This window comes from Actinia tenebrosa, unplaced genomic scaffold (genome assembly GCF_029948245.1).
Source record: "Actinia tenebrosa isolate PJP-AT-01 unplaced genomic scaffold, QUT_ActTen_1.0 PGA_scaffold7__59_contigs__length_16204524, whole genome shotgun sequence".
Lineage (NCBI taxonomy): Eukaryota > Metazoa > Cnidaria > Anthozoa > Actiniaria > Actiniidae > Actinia > Actinia tenebrosa.
In genome coordinates this window covers 13,362,265-13,386,619 of record NW_028292584.1, presented here as the reverse complement: position 1 = coordinate 13,386,619, position 24,355 = coordinate 13,362,265, and the positions used below count along the sequence as shown (strand labels likewise).

At 42.7% G+C, this 24,355-nt stretch overlaps 1 protein-coding gene across 1 annotated transcript; it reads left to right on the top strand.

Annotated features, from left to right (window-relative positions):
* Positions 1-1,831: 1,831 nt before the first annotated feature.
* On the top strand, positions 1,832-24,094 carry LOC116295313 (uncharacterized; the record flags this gene model as incomplete). Its single annotated transcript, XM_089040606.1, has 11 exons — positions 1,832-2,201; positions 2,926-3,186; positions 3,529-3,792; positions 4,035-4,331; positions 4,449-4,564; positions 4,752-4,810; positions 5,078-5,223; positions 22,206-22,337; positions 22,425-22,449; positions 22,530-22,557; positions 23,269-24,094. Coding segments are annotated over 11 exons (2,136 nt in total), but the record flags the coding sequence as incomplete, so codon positions are not given.
* Positions 24,095-24,355: the final 261 nt, after the last annotated feature.

The following is a 24,355-nucleotide window of genomic DNA, read 5'->3' as shown; positions in this document are numbered from 1 at the left end:
TGCTTTTGCTTTTGCTTTTGCTTTTGCTTTTGCTTTTGCTTTTGCTTTTGCTTTTGCTTTTGCTTTTGCTTTGCTTTTGCTTTTGCTTTTGCTTTTGCTTTTGCTTTGCTTTTGCTTTTTCTTTTGCTTTTGCTTTTGCTTTTGCTTTTGCTTTTGCTTTTGCTTTTGCTTTTGCTTTTGCTTTTGCTTTTGCTTTTGCTTTTGCTTTTGCTTTTGCTTTTGCTTTTGCTTTTGCTTTTGCTTTTGCTTTTGCTTTTGCTTTTGCTTTTGCTTTGCTTTTGCTTTTGCTTTTGCTTTTGCTTTTGCTTTTGCTTTTGCTTTGCTTTTGCTTTTGCTTTTGCTTTTGCTTTTGCTTTTGCTTTTGCTTTTGCTTTTGCTTTTGCTTTTGCTTTTGCTTTTGCTTTTGCTTTTGCTTTTGCTTTTGCTTTTGCTTTGCTTTTGCTTTTGCTTTTGCTTTTGCTTTTGCTTTTGCTTTTGCTTTTGCTTTTGCTTTTGCTTTTGCTTTTGCTTTTGCTTTTGCTTTTGCTTTTGCTTTTGCTTTTGCTTTTGCTTTTGCTTTTGCTTTTGCTTTTGCTTTTGCTTTTGCTTTTGCTTTTGCTTTTGCTTTTGCTTTTGCTTTTGCTTTTGCTTTTGCTTTTGCTTTTGCTTTTGCTTTTGCTTTTGCTTTTGCTTTTGCTTTTGCTTTTGCTTTTGCTTTTGCTTTTGCTTTTGCTTTTGCTTTTGCTTTTGCTTTTGCTTTTGCTTTTGCTTTTGCTTTTGCTTTTGCTTTTGCTTTTGCTTTTGCTTTTGCTTTTGCTTTTGCTTTTGCTTTTGCTTTTGCTTTTGCTTTGCTTTTGCTTTTGCTTTTGCTTTTGCTTTTGCTTTTGCTTTTGCTTTTGCTTTTGCTTTGCTTTTGCTTTTGCTTTTGCTTTTGCTTTGCTTTTGCTTTTGCTTTTGCTTTTGCTTTTGCTTTTGCTTTTGCTTTTGCTTTTGCTTTTGCTTTTGCTTTTGCTTTTGCTTTTGCTTTTGCTTTTGCTTTTGCTTTTGCTTTTGCTTTTGCTTTTGCTTTTGCTTTTGCTTTTGCTTTTGCTTTTGCTTTTGCTTTTGCTTTTGCTTTTGCTTTTGCTTTTGCTTTTGCTTTTGCTTTTGCTTTTGCTTTTGCTTTTGCTTTTGCTTTTGCTTTTGCTTTTGCTTTTGCTTTTGCTTTTGCTTTTGCTTTTGCTTTTGCTTTTGCTTTTGCTTTTGCTTTTGCTTTTGCTTTTGCTTTTGCTTTTGCTTTTGCTTTTGCTTTTGCTTTTGCTTTGCTTTTGCTTTTGCTTTTGCTTTGCTTTTGCTTTTGCTTTTGCTTTTGCTTTTGCTTTTGCTTTTGCTTTTGCTTTTGCTTTGCTTTTGCTTTTGCTTTGCTTTTGCTTTTGCTTTGCTTTTGCTTTTGCTTTTGCTTTTGCTTTTGCTTTGCTTTTGCTTTTGCTTTTGTTTTTGTTTTTGCTTTTGCTTTTGCTTTTGCTTTTGCTTTTGTTTTTGTTTTTGTTTTTGTCTTTGTTTTTGTTTTTTTTCTATTTATTGGTAACATATAAAAATAAATATGTAATTAATCAAAAATCTATAACAAAATTAAAGTTCCGTATTAGAGATTTTTTAAAGCTTCGTCAATAGTTTCGTAACCAATTTTAAAAAGCATTTCCAAAAATAATAAGATTTCACCGCACATTTTGTGATTATAATGCCTTGAAAAACATGAAAATCTGATCCAACAAGTCTAACATTATCATTAATACCCATATGCGAACGCGTGCTCAAGAAAGCCTTGAAAATCAAAAAACAATAATAATAATAATTTCGTTAATTCCTGTGCTTGTCTGTGTTCGTTTACATACGATATCCTTCCAATGCACGCCGTCTTCTAAGCTTTAGTATAGGGTGTATTGAGCATCGGACAAATCGAAAAAAGACCTTTTTCTCAGATAAACCTGAGAATACAGGTATCAAGATTACACCTGACAAGAAGGACTTTTGTAAAGGAGAGTCGATAAACATCAGCTGCAAATCAGACGCTAAACCCGCCCCACTCTACTCCTTGTATCGTAATAACGTGTTCAATGGTAATAATGGAGACGGTGTCTTTGTTGTTAAACTTGCTGAGAATGGAAACTATACTTTCACTTGTGAGCCGTACAATACAGTTGGTGTTGGAACAAATAAGAGCAAAAGTGTTACAGTAAAAGGTAAGTAACATTTTATGGAGTAACATAATAACATTTTATGGAGTGTTTATTTTATGGGAATAGAGCTGTAAGTGGCAGTAGTAGTGCGGTAGTAGTGCGGTAGTAGTGCGGTAGTGCTCTAGTGAACGGTCCCGGGTTTGAATCATTTACTGGATTTGCTTAATCAAGGGTTTTTTCTCCTGGTTCTCGAATAGAATTATTCGACGAAAAGGTGGCCATCTTGGGCTGCACGTGGACATTATGGGGTGTCCCGAGGTAGCAAATATAGAATGAATGTAAGGCTAGATGATATATTTTTCTTGATATTGCTTGATTACACGTTACATTATTGAGCAGCTTTAACAATGAAAGAAAGACAATAACATGAAACTATTCATGTTATCGCCGCCAATTTTTTGTTCTGTTTTTCCCCTTGTTTTTTACACGACATCTTAAAAACATTTTCTTTCAACATCATCATCATCATCATCATCATCATCATCATCATCATCATCATCATCATCATCAATAATAACAATTTATTGACTTGCTATAGCGCCTTTACAAGAATTATATATGAATTATAGTTTCCCTATTTCCGATCTTATGACAACCTCTATAGTTATGCATTCATGACAACCTGAGTTCAATATATAAATCGACTAATACTAAAATGGCTGGAAAAGATAAGTACATTGCGCATCAAAGGTTTTTTTTTTTTTTTTTTTTTTTTTTTTTTTTCTAGTACGGACATTAGCACCAGAAATAACAAATCCGTACAAACAAGAATTAGCAGTTAAAGAAGGCAAGGACGTTAGTCTTGTTTGCAATGCCAGTGGATACCCAGTACCTAATATCACCTGGACGAAGCATGGCACTGTCATTGGTGTTGGAAGAATATTCAATATAACACGAGTAAAAAGGAACGATTCATCGTGCTACCCGTGTACAGCAGATAATGGTATTGGACACGCCAAGAATGTCAACATATGTTTAGATGTGCAATGTAAGTTTGAAGTCATATGCTATTCTCCAGAAAATAGCTTTCTCGTTGTGATGATCGGTACTGGCTCTAGATAAAAGACATTACGATTTGCTATGATAATGATAAAAGAAATGTTTTTATTGCGAAAAAATATACCAAGCCAGTTTTAATAACTTTGGGTTCATTTTTCCATTGCATTGCATTGAAGTCTATCCCGGTATATTATATATATTATCTTCTTTTTTTCGCTGCTATTAATAATTTTCCATCTTTCCGGCTCGAAAATTACCTTTTATAAAATTAGAGACTTTATTTGTTTTATATTTTAAAGTATTAATTAATGTGATAATTTACATTGTGCAGATCCACCTTCCAACATTAGTGTTCTATCATCGAGAAGGCAAATGATTCTAAAAGAGGGGACTAGTTTTTCCCTTTATTGCCAAAGTGACAGCAATCCACCACCGACTTACACATGGAAGCATAATGAGGTGACATCAGCTGATGGGCAAAATGGCATACTAGTATTCAACAGCATCAAGCGAAAACAAAACGGAACATACCAATGTGAAGCGAAAAATCCTCTTGGCTTGCTCCTATCTGTCCCGATCGAAGTCGTCGTACAATGTGAGTAGGTATCCGTAAATGATCACCAATGAGCTCAAAAGTATCTTTTATTGTTTTCTTATTTTCCACTTTAAGGGTTCTACAATTTATTAGCATGTCTGCATGCCTACACAGCTAAGATAAAACCTGAACTGGTAGTGATGTATAATAACTGAAATACTTGTATGCTGCAGTGAGCGTTTACTAAACCAGGAAGAGTCATTATAATTGTTTCACGTTTTATTTTGTTTCACTCTTAACAGACATAGATCCTCTGGAAGTGAGTGGATCAACTAACAAGACCTACAGTCAGTCCAATCCACTGGTATTGTTCAACCTTAGTATCAACGCATATCCCAGTAACACATGCATGTCTTGCAATCCTTCTGCACCGAATATATTGACTACCATCACCAGCCATGATGCAGGATTAGATGGAAAACAGTATTTGGTTTTCGTTATCATCCAGAAAGCAGTGGATAGTGCTAGCATTGTATGTAAGGCTGAAAATAGCGTTGGTGTACGAGAGAAGATATTGCATTTTTACAGACAGCCAATACGTAAGTAATGATAATGAGAGTTACAAATATCACTCGCTTGAGCTGATCCAGTCCTGATCAGAGGAACTTCCTATAACCCATCATACCATATTTGACTGTTTTTCGTTTCTACTTTAGTTTTCAAGGAAACGTTTACCGGGCAGTTTAGAGTAACCAACCAAGAATGGCAGGATGATATTAAAGATACAAAATCAGCAGACTACAATGATCTTAAAAAGAAATGCATCAAAATAGTAAGTAGAAAATAGTCATTTTTGCTCGTTCGTTCGTTCGTTCGTTGTTGGTTCGTTCTTTCGTTCGTTCGTTCATTTCGTTATTTCGTTCGTTCCTTCCTTCCTTCCTTCCTTCCTTACTTCCTTCGTAGTTCGTTCGTTCACTGCACGGTCATTATTTTCATTAGTTTATTTTATTGATTTCTAGTTAGAAGCTGCATACTCAGGTTTACAATATTTGGCTGCCATAAACATTAAGGATTTCATGTAAGTATTCAAATATATAGTGCCTATAATTTCAGTAACTGCACTTATAATCGCTAATTAAGGACCGCCGCAAAATACAGCAGTAGAGCAGCTCACCGGGGTCTGTGCTATAGATCCTCTCTCCTTACTGAATTTGAGCACAGGATAACTTTGCAGTTAACGGAAAATCCACACGATATCCTTACCCACATGAGTGATTTCAATATATTATGGTTTAACTTGAGCAAAGCTGTATTCTTTTTATCTTTACGACTTTCATTACAATAGTAAGGGAAGTATCATAGTGCGGTTTGAGCTAGAAGTCATCGGTCAAGTACCTGATCCACTGCTGCCTTTGAGAGATTATATCAAAAGACAAGGAGAAGAAATCAATGGCTTACAGATAGACTACAACATCATTCAGAAATCAAATGGTAAGATGGTTTAGTAACTTGGATTCGACTCGGGGAAGGCAAGGGGCTTTTTTACTTTTGTATTATCACTGATTTCATTGCTACTTGGTTATCAAGGTAATCGTGAAGTACCTACGATTTATTTGACATGTTTGCGGTTGCCTAGTGCCTTATTTCGCTTTCGCGACAGTTGCCGGTCTCGATAGCGTGTAGCAATCAAAACAGTGGTAAACATCTGTGGGACCATATCTGTATTGTATTGTGCTAACATAAGTAGTATAGGGAATGGGGGTTCCAGCGCAACGACCACCGGAGGATTACCCGTCTAAAGTACCCCCCTCGATTCGTACCGCGATTACCCGCATCCCGTGGTTATGTAAAATATGTTAGTCTATATATGGAGTGCGAAGATTGTAAGAGAACTTTTAAGAAAGAAGTGGACTTGAAGAAGCATTTAAAGATGAAGACGAAATGTATGAGCAGCTATGATTGTGGATGTGGTAAGAAGTTTGAGACTAAGGTTAAATTGTTTTGGCATTGTCAGGATTGTGAGTATGACTACGACGATCTGAAAAGGGTCTGGAATTAGGTATAAGATATTTCCTATTATATAGATGGAATCCCAAAGCAATTTCGAAACGGTATCAATACCCGGTAACGGTGAGATTGACGTTAGACAGTTTTGGCGTTAGTCAGAAAGGAAGGTCAAGAGAACGCTTCGAAAAGGCATAGAAGAATTAGGAGCCCTGAAAGCGAGTATAATGGTGGAAGTAAGTTTATCAAAAGATGAGGTAACGACGACAGCAATGCTGCGATCAAAGTCACTGGTCATATTAGAGTCCACGAATCTGGATAGGTCACTCAGCGAAGCCTTAGAAGCAATAATGGAGTCGCTGTCTAACTACACGAAAGAAGGATCAGGTTGGACAGTGGAGGAGGTAGAAGGTATGGAGGTTAGCATGGCAAGGTACGTACCAATACGAGGAGGAAGTTACGTGCCCCTACCAACGTGGGTAGAAAGGAAGAAAGCCATAGTCAACGTAAAAAATGATGACAACAGATGCTTTATGTGGGCAATACGATCCGCACTGTATCCAGTAGATAAGGATCCGTGTAGACCAAGTAAGTACCCAACAGACGATTTGGAGTGGGACGGCGTGGAGTTCCCAATGCAGCTGATAGACATACCGATATTTGAGCAGGAAAATGATCTAGCAATTAACGTTTACGGAGTCAGAGACCAAACGATAGTGCCACTAGTGTTGTCAAAGAGTAAAAGAGAACGAATACATCTCTTCTACCACGGCGGGCATTATTCGTGGGTCAAACATGTTAGCAGACTATTTTACAGACACACCAAACACAAAGGCAAGAAATACTTCTGCGATTGCTGCTTATTATCCTTTACCAGCGTTAAAGCTCTAAAGGATCACAACGAAATATGTCGCGGAGTCGAAGAAGTGGCGCAACGGATCCAGATGCCCACAGATAAGAACCTATCCTACTCAGACCATCAAAAGCAGATGCAGGTGCCTTACGTGATATATGCAGACTTTGAAGCGTTGATAACTAAGGAAGAGCAGAAAAGTGGTGCCACGAATAAGGTGGGATTACACGAGATCTGCTCCTTTGGTTACATAGTAGTCAGATCAGACGGTAAAGCAAACCCTCCTGTGATTTACCGAGGTAAGAACGCAGCTAATGAGTTTCTAGAAGCATTGCGAGAAGAGGAGGGGGAGATAAGAGAACAATTAAGACGTCCAAAGAAGATGGAATTTACCAAAGAGAACCAGGAGGCTTTTACCAAGGTAAAGAAATGCCACATTTGTCAACATACGCTTCTCCAGTTTGGAAGACGAGCCAAGAAAGCGTGGGATGAAGATGGAAAGTATTTAGGAGAAGCTCATTTTAAATGCGGGAAGTATGCTAAGAAGGGTGAGAAGCCGGGAAAGCCCTCCACGCATTGCATTCACTGCCACAAAGCATTTGTTGAGGATTTCTATGTGGATAAGGTTAGAGATCACTGCCACATCACGGGTAAATACAGAGGAGCGGCTCATTGGAAATGTAATATAAACTTCAAAGTAGATCCAGAAATGGAAATACCCGTGTTCTTTCACAACCTCCGCGGTTACGACTCCCATTTGCTACTACAAGGAACGGACGGCTCCGACGTCAAATGCATACCCAACAACAAAGAGCGCTACATGTCCGTAACTGTGGGTAAGCTAAAGTTCTTAGACTCGCAGCAGTTCATGGCGGACTCCTTAGCAAACCTCGTAAAGTATAACACCAACTTTCCCATTTCCAGTCAATATGGCGCGGAAAGGAAAAGAGTCTACCCATACGAATACATGGATTCCTGGGATCGATTCAAAGAGTCCCTACCACCCAAAGATCACTTCTACAGCACCCTAAACGAGTCCGGCATAAAGGATGAGGAGTACCAGCATGCGTTAGACGTGTGGGAAAAGTACTCCTGTGAGAACATGGGGGACTACCACGACATCTACCTAAGGTCTGACGTAGTGCTGCTCGCAGATGTTTTTCAAAGCTTCAGAAAGATGGCTATGGAATATTACGGATTGGATCCCGCTAATTTCTACACGGCTCCTGGGCTCAGCTGGAGTGCTTTGTTAAAGAAGACAAATGCGCAGTTGGATCTCCTAACGGAGTACGACATGTATCGGTTTATGGAAGACGGTATTCGTGGCGGTGTATGCGGGCCCAGTCGACGTTACGCCCGCGCAAACAACCCCTTAGTAGAGCACGACCCAGAGAAACCAACCACATACATTTACTACCTGGATGCGAATAACCTTTATGGTTGGGCAATGTCACAGTACCTACCTGTGAGAGACTTCGAATGGGATCCAGTGAAGCCGATAGACTTCTACATGCAGGTAGGAAAGGAGGAAGACAAGGGTTACGTCTTAGAAGTGGATCTGGAGTACCCAGAGCGCCTGCACGACGAACACAATGAGTTCCCCTTAGCACCAGAAGCGATAGAGATACCATTTAAGCAGCTAAGTCCGCTGCAGAGGGAAATGTGCCCTGGTTACAAACCGTACAGGAAACTAACTATGAACCTGATGGATAAGAAGAAGTATGTGGTGCATTACCGCAACCTGCAGTTCTATGTGCGCCACGGCTTACGCGTGAAGAAGATCCACAGAGTCCTAAAATTCACGCAGGAACCCTGGATGCGCCCCTACATTGACTTTAACACGCAAAAGCGTACCGCAGCGAAAAATGACTTCGAGAAAAACCTTTTCAAACTGATGAACAACAGCGTGTTCGGAAAGACAATGGAGAACATCCGCAAGCGCGTAAGCATAAAGATAGCCAGCACCAGAGAGGAAGCAGAAGCATACGTGTCACAGCCAGGCTTCGTTAGATACGTAGAAATGTTAAACTTCTACGTGATTCACATGAAGAAAGCGAATCTATTCCTGAATAAACCCGTATACACGGGGTTTACAGTGTTAGACCTATCAAAGCTGCTCATGTATGAGTTTTACTACGACAAGCTAAAACCGAAATACGGTGATAAGTGCCGCCTCTTATACACCGACACCGATTCCTTGATACTAGAGGTGCAGACGGAAGACATTTACGAAGACTGTGTTCCCGACATCGATGAATACGACACCAGCGATTACCCACGCGACCACTTTCTTTACTCCCCTAAAAACAAGAAAGTAATCGGGAAAATGAAGGACGAGATGAAAGGAAAACCCATCGTGGAATACGTGGGGCTGAAACCCAAGATGTACAGCGTGCTAAAGCTGGACGGTGTAGAAAAGAAAGCTAAAGGCGTAAAAAGATACGTGGTTAAGAAGGACATAACCCACGATTCCTACTTAAAGGTCCTGCGTACGCGTAAGGAACAGCGACATAAAATGAACAGCCGGCGCAGCTACGGACATCAAATACACAACGTTACACAGGAGAAGGTGTCACTGTCTGCATTTGACGGTAAGCGATGGATGTGTGATGACGGAGTGCATACGATAGCATTCGGACATCACACGATAAGCAGTTCTTCTTTGACGAACCCACGCGTTGGACCATCATGAAGATGATACAAGATGGGCTGACCCTTCTTAGCTATCGCACTTCGGATCTGGTAAGTTTCCAAAGACCAATTAGGATCCGTAGCTCTTTTGGATCCTCCTTCTAATTCACCCGGCTCATAGAGATATCGAACCGTGACATTACCTAATCTTTTTTCCTGGGGGAAGACCGCCCTCGAACTTCTGACGAAGGACTTGTGTTCCACGTGTTTCTTTTTTATGGCATCCCTGGGTTTTATTCCCGTAGCCCTGGCCGCCTCGTTGTTCAAAGCCGCGATGACCTGGGGGAGCCTCTGAGTCCATTCCCTGTTGCGTTTGGAGGGATCTTCCAGCTCTTTCCAATACTGGTACCCAAAGAGACGCTCGGCCAAGGTTTTATTAAATCTTTCGACGATGCTCTGACCCCTGTGGTACTCAGCTTCGGCTCTCCTAATTTTAGTGCTGTGGTCTTTCAGGGTCTTAGTAACCACGCCCATGAACTCTGTCCCCGCATCCACTTGCAGCAGCTTAGGCCATTTCAAGACGCGCTTATAAATCCTACCTAGGGCTTCTGCGACTTCCCCAGAATCCTTGCTGGTTATGGGTTCGGCGTCCTTGTATCTGCTTGCGACATCAACTACGGTCAAAGCGTACCTATAGGTCTTTTTTCTCACCTTGTCGTGCGGTAAGAAAAGCAAATCCGCCTGATGAACTTCATTAGGGGTATTTACGGTGAAGCTGGGCCTGGGAATGTACTTAGGCACGGGAAGATAAACCTGCCAGAGGGTTTGTTTTTTCAACCAGTTCTTAGCTGTTTCGTCTGATACCCTGGCCGCGGTCGCGAGTTTCTTGATAGCTGACGCTCCTCTCCAATAGCCTTCCGGCCCATAGTAAATCCTTTTGAGTTTGTCCTCTACGCGGCCCATTATATGAATTCCAGGACGAGATTGATCTTACGTCCGTTAAAATCCACCGTCTCTCCGTCCACCTTAATGGTGATGTTTATGCTTTCTACCAAATTAGACAAATCATAGCTCAAAGAAATGGGAGTGTATTCTACCAGGTCAAATGGATTACCTTTGGGTAGAAACTTGGACATAAGAGAAGACTTTTCTCCATTGTTGTAACTATGGACCAAGTCGCAATAGACTTCGTAAGAGGATGCGACTTTCCATTTCACAGGTATGGCTGTGTTGGTAATCGTCTTGCCTGAGACACCTAATAAAGATCCCAATGCGTCGTATTTTCCTAGGGTTACCGAGAAATTGTTAGGAAGATTATGTTTGAAGGTCATTTCATGTGGCAATCCCGTGGTGAGAGTATAACCGTGTTTTGCTAATTCCTTAGCAAGGGTGATTGGTGTGTAATGTCCATCGGGTAGCATTACGCCTTGGTAATTGTTAGACACCTTATGCACGGTGACCATACCATTGACTAAATTATACCAAGAATTGTACAAAGAGCAACTAACCAGCCGAACCTTATAGGCTTTGATGGGGGGATTCAAATAAGTGGTAAAGTTATTCTTGTCGCTTTCCAAAAAGACGATCATATATTACAGGGAACAAGTCCCCTTCGTTAGAGCAGATACGCCAAAGCTACGCCTCCTGCCAGCCCTGAGACTCCTACAAATACCAGCTCATTATCTTTTTGTTTCTTAGAAGGCTGGTAGTAATTCTTAAACTGAGGCTTTCTCATTCTAAAGTCAGGGTGCGCCTGCGCATAAAGTTTGAAGGCGTAGTCTGTGTTTTCGAAGTTCTTATCCGCCTGCATTTTGTCTTGGTAGTTCTTATCCAACCAATCCCTGTAAGCTTGTCTTTTTTCATTCCAAGCTGCCACGTCTCGCTGATATTTCTCCAGCGCTAAGTCGTGTCTTTTCCTCTCAGCGTTAGATTCTGCGTTTTTGTCACCGCTAACTAATCTATCCAGATATCTACCACCATAATTAGCCCCTGTAAATGCTAAAGCTGCAATGACTCCGCCTGCTACTAAGCTAACCATTATATGTTAGGTAGGTACTTTTCCTTTCGTAGGTAATCCTTTAGCATGATAGCCCCGCCTACGGCAGCGGTCATCTTAGCAAAATTAGCGAAGCTCTTGCTTGGGTCTTCAGTAAAGTCTTCTTTGAGCACTTTCTTACCTACCCAACCAATACCCGCAACAATAGAAGTAATGATAGCTGCTTCTTCAACAGTTTTCAACAACGCGGTCGACATTATATTACAAAGCGAGAAGGAAAATCTAGGTCGCCACGGTACGTGGTGATAAATCTACTCCATTTCAGGGATCTTACTTTTTCTAACCTCCACAGGTGCGCGATACGTTGGCGGTTCTACCTTTTTCGTTGCCCGCCATTGTAAGTAAAGGCTGCCTGCTGCTATAGCAACTCCTAACGCGCCAATGACGTACCCAGGATTAATGAAGGATTCCTCTTCTTTTTCCTCCACCTTTTCTTTTTTTTTGGCTTTGTTCTTTTTATTCATTTCTGCGAGCTTCTTTCCGGCAGCGACTCTGCCCGGAGATTTAACCTTGGTAATCTTGGTATCTTCTACGGGTGGTTGTTCTTCGGTGTCACTCATCTTATATTAAGGGACTTGAAGGACTTGACAAGTAACTTGATGACGACTTGACAATGACTTGGCAATGACTTGACAACGACTTGACTAAGTACTTGAGAATGACTTAAGGACGACTTGACTAAGTACTTGAGAATGACTTAAGGACGACTTAACTAAGTACTTGAGAATGACTTAAGGACGACTTGACTAAGTACTTGAGAATGACTTAAGGACGACTTAACTAAGTACTTGAGGTGACTTGACAACGACTTGACTAAGTACTTGAGGCGACTTGATCAGGTACCTCAGCAAGTGCCGCCTGGAAGACCTTTTCGACTTCTCTGTCCTTCTTGAAGTCCTTCCAAGACACCAGTACCTCCTTCAAGTCGACGTGCTGAGCCACGTGCAAAGCCGCAGAGGCGACTGCCATTAACTTACCGCACTTCAAAGACAACCACCCGCAGGTTATCTTAAGTTCTTGGGCAATGACATAGTCCTCGCTCATGTCCTTCCGCAGTTGCTCCACGTCGTCTATGGGCAGCGCAAGTCCAAGCAATTTAGTCGCAAGTCGGATAGCGGAGTCTGCTACGGCGTCCGTGGTCTTACTTGCGAGGGCGGCCTCGTACCTCTTATGGAACTTCTTAACCTCCTCTTCTGACAACTTATTAACCTGCTCATGGGTAAGTTCCTTGCCTATCATTTCTTTGCACTTTCCAGATGGCACAAGGATGTTAAGTTGTTCCTTAAGGTTACTTTCATCTAACTGCGTGGGGACTTCATTTAAGAGCTGCTCAATGTCCATATATGTTAATGGAATACGGAAACCTCAAAGAGAAGATCATTTTGGAATGTTGGTGCGTCTTTAAATGCCGCATGTATTCGTGTAACTGTTCCTTGCTTATCTCACCGCCGTAGTCGCTTAAGATGGTTTCCAGGTCACTCCGGCTCCGAGTATAAAATACGACAAGTGAACCTATGTTTTCCCTGAAGGGCTTAGAGACGCTGGTAAGCTGCTGCGAGAGCAACCAAACGCTGATATTGTCGTGTCTACCGCTGAAGGCGAGCTTCACTAATTCGGAGGTGCGCTTTTTTACGTCGTCCCCACAGGCAATATCATCCAGTATGAGTAAAGTCTGCGTATCTTTAGGGAATTGCTTGTGCCAGAACTTCAAATGGCTGGATAACTCGTTAGGGTCTAAAATATCTACGAAGAAGTCGTCGTCTTTCACTCCTATGCCCGTCCAGGTGCGGTTGTTCACGTAGGTGGGACATAATAGCACTATGTAGTCAAAGCGGTATCTAAAGGGGCCTAATAGCTGCTCTACCACGAACTGCGTTTTACCGCAGCCGGTGGGTCCTACTATCAGAGCATTGCAGGGAATATGGTTCATTATATATACGATGGACCCAGTGGAAGCAGTAAGAAGGATTGCCGCCGACGCAAAAGATAAAAGAGACACCATAGAAATGCAAAGGGAGGAGATAGACCGGTTAAAAGAGCGCGTGCAGGAATTGTACGATGAAATGTGCGGTCTGAAGCGCGCGGAGAGGTTTGGTGCGTTGTTGACAATGGCAGGCTGGGCTAAGGAGTCCATTAAGGATTTCATGCGATACCCTCCATAGAATACAGTTCTCATTTTAATATATGGACTGTATTACGTGCGAACTACCTGCCGACTGCATTACGACCCCCAAACCATGTAAAAAATACACCTGCCTTCATTGTGACAAGGTATTCCCTGAAGGATCCTTCGTTGGGCATTGGTGCCCCGCAGATCCTAAAGCACAGAGAACCTTAGCTGACGTCTACAAATAAGTTCCAAATTATCCCTTATTATTTCTTTTATAATTTATATAAGAATAAAGACTCTATATAGCATGCAATGCGAAACCTGTCAGCGTACTTTCAGTAGCAAGCAAGGATTGACCTACCACCTCAAAAATAAGGTCTGCCTTAAGGAAGAGAAAACCCTAACGTGTTCCTTTGTAATAAGATCATGAGTACCACGCATTAGATTACCATACCCAACATCGTGTCTGCCTCAAGGATCGATGCAGTCGATGTCAACGGAGCATCACCGACGACTGGCATATTCACCGTTGTTTATCTTACGATCTCTCTGATGTCAGCTGCGAAGACCACGGCAATGTAGCCAGCCGCTGCTGCCCCATAGGTACCGCGGCTAGGTTAACAGCGTAAAAAAGGGTGATTGACGTTCACTTTATGAACTTTGACAAATACGAAGGCGTTCCTTGGGAAAACAGGGATTACTGGGATGATACTTGCAGTCGCTGCGGCTGTTGCCGGTCAGACCAACATATTTGGCAATGCCTGTATGACCCCACGGCAGCCAGGACCTTCTTACATTACGTAGGCGTCTTTAAGAAGGCCGCCGAACAAAATGCAAAGGACAAAGCCACCCAATAATGGTTTAATATATATGTCATCTGAAACGATTGTGAACGCTATCCTTATAGGTCTACCTGTGCTCATGGCTGCTAGTATCGCGTATAATTACGCAATAGGCAAGCATGGTATAATCATGTGCCCCGTTTGCGAAGAGGTTTTCCCAGCAAGTGAGGAATTTCCTCTTATCAACGCCTATGACATTGATAGCTCATACGTCAAGAAAAGATCGAAATGAACATTGCAGGTGAGAAAAAATAGTTAATATCCCTTAATATATGTCGAACTTGTTAATCGTAGCACGTTATTCCCTTGGAGCGCTGGGTCTATGTCAAGCTACCGGTCTCGTGCGTGAATACGTAACAGGTAAATGCCCGTACTGTGCGAGGGACTTGCCTGAAATATCGATCAAGCATAGCGGAGAAAAAAAGTCGTCGCTCACACCTGCGCATTCGTAGGCGGAGCATTAATTTATTGGTCGCTTAATCACATAATGGATTAGCGTCGGTGCGGCGTTCGATGTCAAACTTCCATCGACCGTTCACTTTACCATAACTTCTTATGTGTGTGTATTCCTCACCTTGAAGGACATACCGCACGCAGTCAGGTGCCCATAAAGTGCTCTCTTCATTGTCATGCGTTAAGATTAACCTCAATCGGTTGATATCTTCAAACATGATATAATTTTTTATTTTGTAAGTTTGACCCACGGTCAGATTACACCAGTGCGTTTGTTCAATGATCATTATACCTATGAAATATCCTTTGGTGGGTCTGCAGCGTCTCCTGCGTCTTAAAAGCCTTAACACACCAAGGACAAGGTACCCGAATGCCTTCCGCGTAATAGTCAATTTCCCTGCAGATAAGGTCGTAATCGTTGCACACCATAGTTAGATAACCATTTACTGCGTATTGCGCTAGTAACGCCTCTTGTTTAGGGGATAATACGCCGTTACCCTTAGGTGTCTTCAACTCCAAGCATAACCCATTATATTTTTTATGTGCATTAAGAACTAAGATGTCAGGCTGACCTGCCTGGTAACCTTTCTGCCAACATACTATCCTTTTGGAGTCCGAGTCCTGTAATTCTCCAAGACCTGGTGCAAGCAATAGGATAGGGTGGAACCGACGTATGTAGTCCACGACTTTCTTATGCAGGTCAAACTCATTCTCGATCTTAAAGACTAACTTGTTAGGACTATCAAACCGCCTTCCTATTTCATACTTACCTGTCTTTCTCAATGCGGGAAGAACGTCCTCGAGGACCCAATCCTGGAATGTCTCTGCCGTTGGCATCTTAGAGCTAAATATTAGTTGATACAACCCAGATTCGGTTACGTACAGGGAATTAGGCTGTGAATACGAGGGGAGGCGATTCACCTCCACTCTAAGTTCGCTAAGCTTTACCTTATATTTTTCACGAACATGCACCTTAATTGCATCTTTTGGACGTTCGTAACCCAACGCCAGCGCCACTTCCTTTGCTTTGAAGTATAGTTTATCGCCTTGCACTATGCATTGCAGTTTGGTTTCGTTGTTTTCGAATACGCGAAGCATATTATACGTAAGGGATATTTTTTTTTTTTTATCAATAGGCAACGCTCTTTAGCTGATTCATTTCTACGCTCAGTTGCGCGTCAGACACGACGAAGACGTAGCAGTTTATTTTGTCACCGTCGCCAGCGGAGGCATTCTTGGTGCGCTTGATTTCCAACGTTATACCATCCTGCGTATTTACTAGACGTAAACCCTGGCCATGTAGGTCTTCGTCGTTAATGGTGCGCATGTCAATCCATAACGCATACTTATCATTAAAGAATTCCTCGGGGCTAATTTGGTCGCCAAACTTGCGCATTGCCTCCCTGTACACGTCTGCGGGCTTTATTCCCTGCGAGTAGACCTTGTTTGGAACTCCGTTGATATTCACACCGACGTTAGTAATGTTGGGGTTGTGAAAGGCTTCGGAGTCGCGCTTACCAGCCTCGTAGGGTTTGGCAAACACCAGCATCAACCCCGTGAGACTTCTTCGGGGGAGGTTAATACTTTGGTTAATAACCTCATCCGTCTTATCCAGGAAGCTAAACGTCTTATACATCACTACGTGGTCGTAAAGGAATGCCTTCCCGGAGCTGTATTCCATGCCGGCGCTACGGGCCAGCTCTTCGCTGTACACGGTTTCATACTGTAGCTCTAAGTTAGTGATAGAATAAGGATCGACAGCCCCGCTAATTGCGATGTCCATTCCTCCTATGACGTTCGTAGTGTCTGCCAAGGTTACTTCAAACTGTAACTCGGATAACTGTCTAGGGTAGTACACGCCATGGTTCGTAATTACTTCAAAGTCCAAAGGGATAACGTATTTGGTACCGTACGCAGTTACTACCCTTGTTGCGTCTTCTACTGCGGTTGCTCCACTGGAGTCCGTAGGCGCCGGGTCGGTGTCGCTGCGAAGCTTACGAAGAATAACGCTTCCAATTCCCTGCTCTACTTTCTGTGCACGGTCGAACGCCGTCAACCACAAATCTTTGTACGTGGCATACAAGTCGTACCTATTCAAATCCAACAAGGATTCCCCTGCGAACTTTACGCGCATCTTGGAAACCAAGTTCCTACCTGCGTTATTGACGACATAGCGCTTGTCCGCAGTACTTGGTTGTACCGCTAGATCGAACCTCAAGGCCAAAGTCCCAGGAACCAACACCAAGTTGTCTGTTAGACGGGGTACACCCACATACAGCGTTTCTCCTGGCCTTGCGGTGCTGGGGGTAAAGGTAACCCGATGAAAGGTGCGCTCTGCTTTCAGCCCACCAACCTGCTTAGGTAATATGTTTGGATTTAACTTTGAGCTTATCATATATAATGGAAGTAGAAGGAACAGACCCCGACTTCGATCCTACCACTGAGGAAGGTCAGGCTGACATTAACGACGGTGATGAAGAACCGCTGCTTCCTACCCAACAAGTCGACGATTCCCTAAGGGATAGGATTGTAAAGGCCCTAAGACATCCCAAAGCACGCGAGTACTTGTTTCCGCGTGAGCGCATAGAGCTTCAAAACATGGGCGAGCCGGAAGCAGCCGCGCGGGAAACCGTAGAGTGGGCAACGCAAGAGCTAACGCAGCGCTACGACAACTTTGATGCTGACGACGTAAAACTCACAGAACGCGAAAACAAAGTCCTCATAAGCGTTCAAGACCTAAGATTTCCTGATAAAGACCGCTGGACGAAACCGCAAAACCTCTTTGATGAGAATGGTGACGTTAGGGGTGACGTGGCGAGATTAAAAGGCTTCCAGCGTGCCACTAGAAGCATGTTAGAAAGGCTGCACATCCTGAATGAAAAGGTCGCGCTAGAAAAGCGCGTCGAGGGACTACAAGAAACGTTGGAAGAAAGGGAAGCAGATTATATGCGACAAAACCGACTACTCCTTGATGCTCAAAAGAGAGAACTTGACGATAAAAACCAAAGAATAATAGAACTTAGAGAACAAAGAGACGATGCTGAACGTCGAATGAACCAGGCCGAAAAAGCATTTGATCTCACCCTACAAGACCTAGACATAAGTAAGGAAGATGCTAAGAACTTACGTACCACCATAACTGGCTCTTTAGAGGAACGGCGGCGGTTGGTTGTCGAAATTAACACTAAGGAAGAACAAATCCGGCAAAGAGATCAGGTCATCGAAGACCTGGAGGGGCAAATAGAGCGGCAGCAGGAAATAATCAATGACCAAACTCGTACCGAGGAAGAAAGGGAGGCAGCACAAAAGGAATTAGAAGCCCTTCAGGAAAGAGTCGCGGAATTACAAGCTCAAAAGGACAACCTGGAAAAGGAGCTGGGGCTTACCACCAAGGAAAAGGTAAAAAGGGCCCTCTTGAAGTATGGGGTACCTTTAGCATTTGCAGTCGCCGTTTCAAGCGTCGTAGGGGTAATCATATCTGCCCTTAAAGCTACAGGAGCTGGTGTGAAGAAGTTAGGCAATGGCCTAACAGACTTGGGAAAAAAGATGGCAGCCAGTATTCCAGGGCTGCTTGGTTCTGTTGTTTCCTTGGTCTTAAAGGCAGGAGGTGAATTGTTAAAGTTCGTGGGTAACAACATTTGGATATTAGTTGTTGCTATCGGAGTGGTACTTTTGAAGAAGATGAGGGGTTAATCTTATCCTTGTACGTTACTGGTGGCTTATCGTCGTCGGTCGCCCGAGGCGTTCTCGACTGGGGATAAGTAAAGATAGTATTCGCACCGCCTTGATAATGCGGTATCAGGGGTAGGACACTCATAGTAGAAATGGGCTTATGATTCCAGGGCTTGTCGGGGGTGGCAGCGCCGCCGGCGTAATTTATCCTTACGTTGCCATCGTGGGGGAGAATTTGCAGCTTGGCATATTGGCAGTTGGCTATCATATGAAAAGTAACCGGCGTTAAGTCTTCTCCGCTTAGCGGAGGGGGCTCCGACGAAAAATGGGTCGGGCTTCTATTGTTAACTTTTTTTCTGTATGATGGCAATGGGTGGTTATTCTCGTCGACGAGCCTAAACCCCACGTTTGCACCATTACCCGTGTTAATGCTAATAGTGCATATTATTAATCCCAAGCCACCGACTTCAACCCACATTCCGATGTCAATCCACTCATTCTTTTCGCCATATTCCTTTTGGTCTAAATGGAAAACATGATGGGTTTCCTTTACATGTGGATTCATATACTTAATACCGTAAGAGTGCTAATGGTAGCGTGATTATAGGGCTGGTCTCTTTGGTCATGTATGCTATTCACGGTGACGATTCCCGTATCGTCTACACGCATTTGTAATTTTACCATCCCATGGCAGTCGGCGACCATATGGAAAGTCCAAACGGATAGATTCTCAGTGCTGTTAGGGTTGGGCTCTACGGAAAAATGCGTGGGCTCTCTATTATTCGTTTTTGCGTGCATAGGCTGTAGTATACCATTCTCATCCAGGAACCTAAATCCCACGTTAGCATGACTGCTCGTGCCAATGCAAATACTACAAAGGATTAACTTCTTTCCTGAGTAATTCAGGTCCACGGACATGCCCGTGACATCAACCCAAGATGCTTGGGTGTATTTTTTCTCGCCTGTGTAAGTCGTATAGACGCAATCTACTCCAGCTACGTAGGGGTTGTTCATCGCCATATATAATAGCTCAGACCAATGCTTGCAGCTGCTAAGCCGGCTTTTAATGAGTTATGGTCATATTCCTCGGTAACCTTCTTCACGGGTTTCTTTGGGGGTACGTACACTTCTTTTTTAGGCTTGTCTATGAGTTCCTTCTTCGGTTTCTCAACGAAGTTAGAAATACCCTTGGTAGTGTCGGAGTTAACGTCATTGACTCCAAACTTCATATCTTGTGTAGCCCGTTGTAACTTGTTGTTGTAACCAACCACAGAATGGGTGTTAATAACCAGGTTACTTGGCATCAACCAACAACCAGGTGATAAAGCATAATCCAATCTTGCCTTTGACTGCTGCACCGCTAATTGGTATCTCTGTACTGACTTGGATATGTCGTTCTCTATTATTGCAGACTCAAATAGGGTCAGGAACTCTTCCTGCGTCTCACGCGAAGCACCTTGGGATCCAACGATTGGACTACGGGTGTTTACCTGCGCTCCTAAGATACAATACACGAATGCTTCAATACTACGGTTAATCCTAGCTAGGTTCCTTAAACCTCTTCCTTTCATTAACACGAACGGATCCCAAGTGCCGAGGTAGTTCGACTGAATTCGGGTAATGAACGTGTTGTTAGCCTTATCGCCGCCCATGTCACCAAACTCCAACTCATGACTTGGATATTCTTGATGTTCATAATCGGCTGGTCTCTCACCACCGGCACCCCAAACGTAAACAATACCCAACCCATGCGTCTTACCTTCTTTGTAACGAAAGTCCTTTTGCTGTGGCTTGAACTCATTCATTAACCTTTCTAACCCTGCAGCGTCGTATCGGTTATCCAAAGGATTAAATGCCTTGTCTCCGGGTAAGGGCACATTGAGTTCCTTTAACAATCTTCGTACCGTAAAGGTAACATGAAACCGCATTATTGGAATGTGTAACATATCCGCACCGACACCACAACCCTTAGTGGCAGCCCAGACAGCAAAGTTCAACTGCTGCGGCCAATAACGCATGTTGGGGCCTGCTAACCATTCCCTGGCCTCTTTACCCGACGTATGCTTCAACATCGTCTCCCCGTAGATGTTCCTTACTACTACATCGAACGATTGCTTACCCACTGAAATCTTCAAGAACGTTACCATCGTCTTAAAGTCGTTCACGCCCCCTTCGGCGTCGTAAAAGGGATAATCTCCCGTGGTTAACAACAAGTTGTCTGGAAAGTTGGGCGTCGGTGCTTTGTAAACAGGTGTTGGAGCTTTATGAACAGGCGTTGGAGCTTTATGAAAGGGGTTCCAAGTCTGCGTTGCTGTACATCCTGGAACCATTGAAATAAATCCCATCAGGTCTCCTTTCAAACTTACTGGGGTCTGCGTGTGGAAACATCTTCCTAAAGGCCCTCCAGTTGGCATAATCCCCGTTATCGTGATATGGTTGCTCTTGAATATCATTCCCAAAGGCGTCGTACATTATTATATAATGGACGTTATACCATCCGCACCTCCTATCTACCCTGAACTTTCCGAAGACCTTAACGCAGGTAACTTTCGCCTCAACAAGGTAAATCTAATCCTGTCTTACTTAGACGACCAAGCGAGACATTATGAAAACGTTAGAAAGAAGTATGCCAGAGCACGCAACGTGTTACACAAGATTGCTATAACTTCTGGTTCCATGTCCGTGGCCCTTACAGGTACTGGGGTTGCTACCTCCCTTACTGGACCTGGCGTAGTCGTCGGCGTCCCATTAGCCGGCGTTGGAGCCGTCTGTGGCATCGTTTCTGCCGTCATGACAGGCATTATAAAGCAGTTGTCTGGTAAGATATCCAAACACGACACACATATAGCCATAGCAAAAGCAAAGGCCAACACCATCACCGACCTCGTATCCCAAGCCTTGCGGGACCGTAAGGTTGACGACGCGGAGTTCTCTCTGATCCTTGCGGAGGAAAGGAAGTACGGGGAACTGATGACAGGAAATAAAAAAACCATCGTGAAAGACCTCTCAGAGGAATCTCGCAAGAAGATCTACCAAGAGGTAAAAGAGGAACTACAAAGAAAACTCGCTCAGTAGATATTTCCTTTGAGAAGAACCCCGATGGATTTCAACTACGCATCTCATCTTCTAGGAATCCATTCTAACAATGGGTGGTTGGGGTCCATCTCATAGAATATCTCATAGATCGTATCAGGGTAATAAGGGATGTCTTTGTCTAGTCGACAGAACAACCACTCCGCCCTTTGCATATCCGGGACATTAGGAATGCGCTTACCCGTAATCTCAGACAAAAGATAAGGGATAGCCTTGTAATGTTTCCTTAACTTCATCTTTTTTAAGACCTTTCGCATGCTTTGTGGGGTTGGCTCTTTCAAACGGTACATAATTTCCTTCTTCACTTCGTCATCCAAGTAAACAGGATGTAAACCTTGGATGTAACCCATCCACTCCCTAAAGTATTTTATTCTCTTGTATGGGGTCTTCTTACGACCTCCGTTGGAATAATATTGTTCCCTGGTAGCATTTGGTACGGCATTACGAATATTCTTACCACACTCGTAACACTGTGCTGACGCGTGGTCTTCTATTTGCATTTTCTTACCACAACACCAGAAACCCTTGGGCTTAGGTACGATAACTTTAGGTCTTAGACAAATTATGCAAAAGTCGTTAACGAACTTCTTACAATCTTCGCACTCCATATATAGACTAACATATTTTACATAACCACGGGATGCGGGTAATCGCGGTACGAATCGAGGGGGGTACTTTAGACGGGTAATCCTCCGGTGGTCGTTGCGCTGGAACCCCCATTCCCTATACTACTAACATAAATAATTCCGTATTCCGAAGATCAACAAAATACGCCGATTCCATGTAAAGGGGACAACAAGACACTAGTTACAGTTCTTGGAGCCCTGTTTGGTTTGTCGATTGTCCTTATCATCATACTTATAGTGGGATTCCTGTGGTTACGTAGAAAAGGTATGATACGTTATTTTGGGTGCAAAGACAAAGAACATAAGGGTACAGATAGGATTAACATTTTAACGATACTTTTCCTGATTTTAGATTCAAAAGGAAATTCTGGGGAAAGGTACGTACTAATCTGAGACATTTAGATGATAAAAGTTCTGATAAATAAAAACAATTAAATGTAAACATCGCCTTTTGCAGATCGAACAAAAGTGACAAGGGACAAATGGTAATGTTATATGTGTAAATCATACCACATTATCTAATATTATCTACGTATTATTGATATTGCACATGGAATTTTGATTCAGCTATCCATGTTTATTCATTCATTCTTTCATCCATCATCCATCCATCCATCCATCCATCCATCCATCCATCCATCCATGCCTCCCTCCATCCCTCCCTCCCTCCATCCCTCCATCTATCCCTCCCCCCCTCCCTCCCCTCCATCCATCCATCCCTCTCTCCCTCCCTCCATCCCTTCCTCCATCCATCCATCCATCCATCCATCCATCCATCCATCCATCGCTCCCTCCCTCCCTCCCTCCCTCCCTCCATCCATCCATCCATCCGTTCGTCCATTAATTCATTCAATCTTTGTTGCATTTCATTTCTTCGTACGTTATATATTTATTTCAATAAAATTATTCACCTGAAAAGCTATAAAGCTGAGGCCGACAAGGATTATGGGTAGACACATTTTACATGTTTCAACCGCTTGTTAACTGTTGATGGACTTGCATATCTTTTACAAGTTACAGTCTCACCTTCCCTGAGCATCCTCAAGCTGCAGTTTATATCAAAAAAGCTTTACTTCCATATGATCCTCAGTTATCTCAGCTTTCTAGGTTTTTGGTGACTAACTTTATTGAGATTAAGTATATTTTTGTTTCTTCTCTGTCTATTCACTCATTATTATTCTTACTTACGAACAAAGAACGACATCTCACTTCAAGAAACAAGTTTTAATGCCACAGATAACGAAACACCAAATGTGCCAGAATATGAACCAATAGGAAGGCGAGGATTATCGACGAGTAATGCAGGCATCCCTGAATATGAATCGGTGTCAACAAGAACACAGCCGTCCCAACCACATTCTGGTGTACGGACGAAAATCCCCATGCCTCAGTATGAAAGTGCAGATCAACATGGACAGACAAAGGCTGTTTCAAATCCACCACCACTCACCTATCAGACCATCCAACAATATAATGGTAACTACAATTCACTAAGTCCTTCAACACGGCTGTCCCCTAAGAGTGTAGTAGTGCCATCCACAGGAAGCCCAACACGTACAGGAGAGTACCAGGCCCTTCAACACAAGGGTGTGTCTCCACAGTACCAGTCTCTGGATGACTTGAGCAAATGTTAAGTGAATATGGAACAAGATGAGGCATTGCCTTGTGCTTTTAAAAATGCTATTAATAGAGTAAATGATATGTGGGACATCTGTATCATTACTGATAGTACACTCACTCCTCTATCATAAAAGATACACTTGCAATTTGTATCACATTTTTCACTTTTTTTGGTTCTTTTAGACACATTGATCATACTAGACAGTCTTGTTATAATCAAGTATTAAATATTATCAATCAAGAGTGAATAAGGACCAAACGAGAACAGTATTGATAAGGAATTGCCTTGTGCTTTTAAAAATGCTACTAACAGGGTAAATGTTATGCGGGACATCTGTATCACATATTACTGGTATCCGTTACCTTTACTTCTCGATAATTAAAGATACACTTGCAACATAATTTGTTCACATTTTGCTCTTTTCTTCGGTTTTGTTAGACACATTGATCATACTTAAAGGCAGTCTTGTAATAATCATGTAAATCATACACATATATCATATGCAGATGCAAAGCTAATTAATTTCAGTACCAGGCTCCGATATTCGTCTTCGGCCAGTGATTAGGCAGCAGCCATAACTGACTATTAAACTGCTCTACTAGACGGACGTTCACTTGAAGATTATTGACGAGTGTTTTTATAATCAGAAAAATGAACGGGCC